At 42.8% G+C, this 6,000-nt stretch overlaps 1 protein-coding gene across 1 annotated transcript in view; it reads left to right on the top strand.

Moving 5' to 3' along the window:
• The first annotated feature begins 809 nt into the window (after positions 1-809).
• Positions 810-6,000, top strand: part of REEP3 (receptor accessory protein 3) — a 68,250-nt gene continuing 63,059 nt past the window's right edge. Inside the window, exon 1 of the mRNA XM_053450511.1 lies at positions 810-1,225. Within this exon, the coding sequence (XP_053306486.1) occupies positions 1,194-1,225 (32 nt within the window). The 5' untranslated portion in view covers positions 810-1,193. The remainder of the gene's footprint in view (positions 1,226-6,000) is intronic.

Here is a 6,000-nt window from a genome sequence, read left to right as displayed (position 1 = left end):
TATATTGTGGCCATGTACGTCAGACACGGGGGTTTATTCACTAAAGGAAGAGTTGTGTTTTAACTTACTTCACTGCTCATTAGGGCCAACACTGGCAGATTGCTCCAGCAACAAGTATAGTGCATAGTTCAAGGTGTGAGGAGACTTTGGAGAGATCTTCTTATCCATCTTTTTAGTGAATAAACTCCACTGGCATATATCATAACCTGTACACATCCAAATGATGTCCATTTTGGACCTATCGATACGTTATGTTATATCAGGGGACTCTATGTATAGCTGGGAGAAAGTATCTATTATTACTGTTTATTTATCAAGCGCCAACAGGTTACGCAGCGCTGTACAATGTAACACGTACAATATGACGTAAGCATTGCCATTAGCTAGCTGCACAGCTGTGTGTTATATAGTCACTCAGCGAGCCCGCTGTCTACTGCTGGAGCGGCAGATCAGGTGATTATGGGGGCTGTTGGCTAGTGGCCCACCAGGCATTTGCCCAGTGTGTTTATTATATTTTTCATTCACTCTTTTAATTAGCCCCCACCCTTGCAATATTTTAATCTGAAGAAGAGACCAATGAGTGACTACCTTTTGTTGGCTCAATAGAAGCCATCAACTTCAGACTCCATCTAAGCTTCCAAATAAAAGCTTCCTTCTCAGCCTTTACGTTTATCTCAGGGCAGGCCATGCGCACGGTGCGGCGGCACCCCGATGACACCCGCTCACAATGACAGTCTGCTCCTCTCTCCATTATTGAACACACCCCTCCTCCATCACTCCGAACCGCTGGGCAGCAGGCCAGGAATTCCATCGACTGCCAATCAGAGAGCTCGGAAGGGCGCAGAGGGGCGGGGCTACACCTCTTCTCCTGCATTATTTATTTATATTTTTGTTTTATTTTTTATTTTTTTGCGAGAATCCGGGAGCGGGCCGGGTGACGTATGAGCGATCTACGGGATTGCTGAAGTGGAACGCGAAGATAAATAAATAACACGCCGCGGGTTCCATCCGCGCTCAGGATTCTGAGGCCAGATCGCTATCTCCCGAAACACCGGCCCTGTGATCGCTTCATCAGCCAAGGGCACCTGGGGGACTTCGGCTTCTCACCCCGATCGGAGGTCGGCAGCCACTAGCAGTCATCCGGGGGGCTTTTGGGCACAGCCGAGCCTGGGCGGTGTCAGCGCCGGGAGAAGATGGTGTCGTGGATGATCTCCAGGGCCGTAGTGTAAGTCGCTTCAGGTTACGCTACCGATCGGGGCCGGGAATCCTCTAATTCCGATCCATTTAACCACAGAATGCAGAATGCAAAACAGGGCCTACAAGCCGGCCGATCGTAACTGTACGTTACATTGTGCCACATATAGAAGCATAAGCACCGGCTGTCAGTACGGCAGTCCTTTCCTATAGAGCTGGGGGGGGGGGGCGCGGTAAATAATGTCTGGGAGTCACCGGGCGATGAGCTGCCCGTCGGGCCCGCTGCTGATCTTCCGCTAATCACAACTTTTATAGACCTGATCAGCAGCCTTTCTTTTCTATACTTTGGTTGTTCTTCCAGTTTAAAGATGGATCCTGGCTTTACGTAATATGATTATTAAAGTGTGAATTTATTGTTTCTTATAATGGCAGGATATATGGCATATATAAATACATATGTTTTTGTAATTCTTCATTGTAGGAAAGCCTTACAAGAGTCGTCCATGAATATATTTTAAATTCTTATTAATTGTTTTATTACCCAATAAATATATATAATTATATATTAATATATCAGATATATATATGTTAAATACTTTATATTAATAATGGAAGTTAATGTCTGACCCCCCATTGAACCAACAGTTTCCTTTCCTTTTCTGTAACCGTATTAATCGTTAATTCCAAGCTTATTTGGAAACATAATTTCTTTGGAAATATGTTGGGCACCCATGGAACATCTTCATAATCTAGAAAATTGTAACAAAATTGTAATAAGTAGAAAAAAATATAAAGAAATACCCCAAATGCCAACATTTCTTTACAACTGAGGACCACCTGAAAAGGTCTGATAGCAGGTAGTATGACCGTGGCCAGTCCCACGACGTTGCCCCCATAGTCTTTATCAGTGAAGGAACGTATAGATATGCGTAATGCTGTAAGTATGTTCTTGGTTGGAATCCAGGCCGTGTTTATGTAAAGAACATGAGGGTGATCTGTTAGCATTTGTTATCCTGGTGTTTACTTTGGTGTGTGTTCATTATATAATTATCGTGCCGCGACAAGCCTTGCGTAGTGTTGTTGGTTCCGTAGTTGTACAACTGTTTGATGGCAAGTTCCACCATGTCTAGGTAGCCAAGATATCCAGCTCTGTAAGTATGGATCATGTTACTGAAGGAACCTGCTGAATCCCCATCATCTAAAGTCTACTAGATCAGCAGATCGCCGTGTACAGAACATCAAAAGCAGCAGGTTCCAAGATGCGGAAATGTCTTGCAGAGGTCAGCTGTAGGATCCTATAGAGAAACGTAGAATCTGACGGCACATAAGATAAGCCTACTGACAGTATGACAGCTCCACAGGCCATTCATACCTATTGAGGCCCAATCAAAGTGTCTGTAGATTCACTGTACTTATTATACTTATATTTTTAATATAATGTAAATTCTAAAGCACTTAGTGTGTGTGTATATATTTATATATGTACATAATATACACCTAAATAGTAAACACAAGTTACTTTTAATGACATATGTTGAGCCGTTCTCCAAGAGTTACAGGTCAGATACACAGACTGGAAGCATTATTGACAGACCCATAATAACCAGACACTATCTTGATGCTCCAGTTCCTTGTAGGGCCAGGTTCTCATGAGTGACAGCTGGATGGTGGGACACTCGCTGAACCATCTATGTGCAAGGAAAGTGGGGAACAGAAGCCCATATAGTGTTGATTGACAGCCATAGCTGCCAAAGGCAGTATTTTTAGAACGACCCAAAGGCACGCATTAATGCCCGGGATAGGTATGTGGCTCCTTGCAGAAGGAAGAGTGGACAGGCCAGGTGTCCACATTGGTTCCTATCAGTCATCATGACACTTGCCTATGCGTTCTTTTACCTACAAAACCGGTTTATTACTCCGTTGGTGGTGGTAGTCTGGGAAGTAAAAGCAAGTTAATATCATCTGGGTTATACAATCTAGTGACGTGTTTAGTTCAGAATAAATAAGAACAAGGACTGATAACGTTTTTTACATCAGGAAAAATGGGCAGACTACATGGGCCGAATGGTTCTTGTCTGTCGTCAAATTAGATATTTCTGTTTGCTAGACTGTGATTATTGTTTACACAAAAAGAGAAAAATAAGTGTATGTTTATTCGGTTCTACAAAGGTCAGACTTTGAGTAGCGTTGTTACTGCAATTGTTTTTTTTGTTGCTGACGTTTGTAGCTCTGCCCATATACATGCTTTCCTCCGTATTGCCCCGTATATTCCGTAAAGGGTAGCCCAAAACTCCCACTACTACAGAAGGATGTGCGTTATGAATGCCTCTAGAGTTCAAAGACTTTTTACAGTTCTATACGCTAATATACCCAATATGGTGGTTCCATAGGCCTCATTTCAATATTATGTTCGCATTCCATTTATTTGTATAACGCCACCAGATTCCGTAACGCATGTTAGAAGCTGCGTAATTATCCTTCCTCATTGAGTTATCTCTCCGCTCTTGCTAAGCGTTGATCAGTTCATGAAGCCTTTGTAAGGGTGGGAGAGAGGCCGATAATACTTCAGCACAGGAAGTCGATAAGATAACGCTGATGGCGCCATATTGGGAAACAGACCTTGGCGTCTTTGACTTAAATATCTCCAAAACAACGTGACTGACTGCTAAAAAGACATGGCTATTTTTTATGAAATAGATTTAGTATATTCGGCGCTGTGACGGGGATTGTTCCTCTTTAAATGTAAAACTTTTTTTGTAGTTACAAATCTTAATAATAGCTGTACGGCCCCTTTCCTTTTTCGGGGTCTCCCCCTTGCAAATGGATAGTGGATTCTGCACAATCCCCCTATATACATGTATCCCTGCTCTGCCCTGCATTTGGCCGAATGCATCTCCCTACATGTGGAGAACTCCCCTCCAGTCATATCCGGTGCTGGCTCTGCTGAACGCGGCGTGCGGGGGTCTGCTTAGACCCTAGTGCACACGTGTAAAGTGCATACATTGATTTTGATTGGAGCTCTTTGGATCCTAAGAGGTAGGGCAGCTGCAGCTGTAGGGCTGCACCCTCTACCTTGGGCAAATTCCTTTTTTTTCAGAATTCACATTTAAGTACTCGCAGAGTAATAGGTATTCTTTAGTTGGGGCGTTGAAAGTTCACCACTCTGGAAACTTTCCTTTATCGGTTATTTTTATATACTGTAGCTCTTCCTGGTTAACAGACGGCAGCGCTTCCTTTTCCATCCTGTTTCTTCTCATTACAGTCTTCTTTGTTCGTCTTTTTCCTTTCATCCATCTATCCGTGTCTTTGAGCTCCACTGTTCACCCTCCTTCTTTCCTGGCTTCGCCATGTCCTTATCACTCCATTGTTTCCAGTCATTTGCCATCAATCCTCTTGCCTCCTTGCCCTTAAACAGGAAGGTGATATAGGAAGGGGAGATGCATGCACTTCTTTATTCTATCTTTCATTATTGTAGTGAATGAATGTGAATTAACTTTCAATAAGGGGTTAAAAATAGTATGAATGTCTTGATGCCCTTCTGTCATTTATTGACGCAGTATTACTATTATTTATTTACGTAGCGCCAATAGCTTATAGCGGTTTGCTTGTGGCGTGGGGTATGATATCCACAGATTGACAAACTATATGGATAGGAGGGCTCTCCCAGGAAGCTTGCAATCTAGAAAACGTCCCGTGTGTTTGCTACTGCTTAGGTAACACATTACAGCTTCAGGTTGATTTGTAGATATCTGATTTTAAAGAGAGATGGAAATGATCTTTCCGAAGCGGCAGGTTGGAGGAAAACCACATCAAAACCGTTAGTTAATTGAAGTTATTTGTCTTTGGTTTCCTTGCTACCGCAGTGCTTACATTCTGTGTGTGCACCTCTGATTGTGACTCTTGTGTTCATGCGCATGGAAAATCTGAAGACATTAACCGGACGGTTACGCAATGGGGTTTATTCACTAAAGGAACTGTTACCAAGTTAGTTTGAAGTAGAGTTATGGCTTTTAATCCTTTCATATTCATGATGAAGGTCCACCACTAGCCAGTTTCTCCAGAGCTGAGTAGGGCCTATATAATGCATCGTTCAATGGGTGAGGAAACCGAAGAAATCTCTATACGTTATTATATAGGGCCAGCCAAGTGCTTCCCATAGCAGAGGCTCGCCGGTCATAATGTGAGGTCAAGGAGCTCCGCAGTCTCTCCATTTAGTGAATAAACCCTGTTGTCAGCTTCGTGTAGACACCATAAGAGCTCTCGGTTTAGCTTCTCAGAGGTCAACTCTTTAACTAACTCTCTCCAAAACAATTCCAGTGATTTGCCTTTAATCTGCCGTCACTCTTACACCAGGCTGGGAGGACGGAGACTGAAGCGGTGGTTACCTCCTTACATGACTGCCTTTTCATTTCCTTACAGTTAAAAGGCCTATTCTTTGTCTATTGGGAGTTGCAATGCATTGTACTCTGCTGATAACCATTGTGACAGTGATAAAAACCAGCTTCTCCGGGGGGTTACGATAAGGCCATTGGCTGCGCTCTTGAGGTTTATTTATCTAATTGAAGAAACCAATGCTAGTTATCTATCTGAAATTAAACAATATTTAAGAATTTCTAGCGAGTGCTTTACTGATAAAAACAGACTGAGATGTTCATTTGGTTAAAGTTCAGATGTTTGTTTCTTTCTATATGACAAACACTGACAGCATAAATTCTGCATTTTAAAGGGTTAATGCATCCTCTGGTGGTGTCTAATGCCCCCCCCCCTGCATTTTATAATTAAAGACAAGGGAAGACCAAATTGTGT

Source organism: Spea bombifrons, chromosome 11 (assembly GCF_027358695.1).
Source record: "Spea bombifrons isolate aSpeBom1 chromosome 11, aSpeBom1.2.pri, whole genome shotgun sequence".
NCBI lineage: Eukaryota > Metazoa > Chordata > Amphibia > Anura > Pelobatidae > Spea > Spea bombifrons.
The sequence above is the reverse complement of the archived record's forward strand: the minus strand, read 5'-3'. Positions and strand labels throughout refer to the sequence as shown.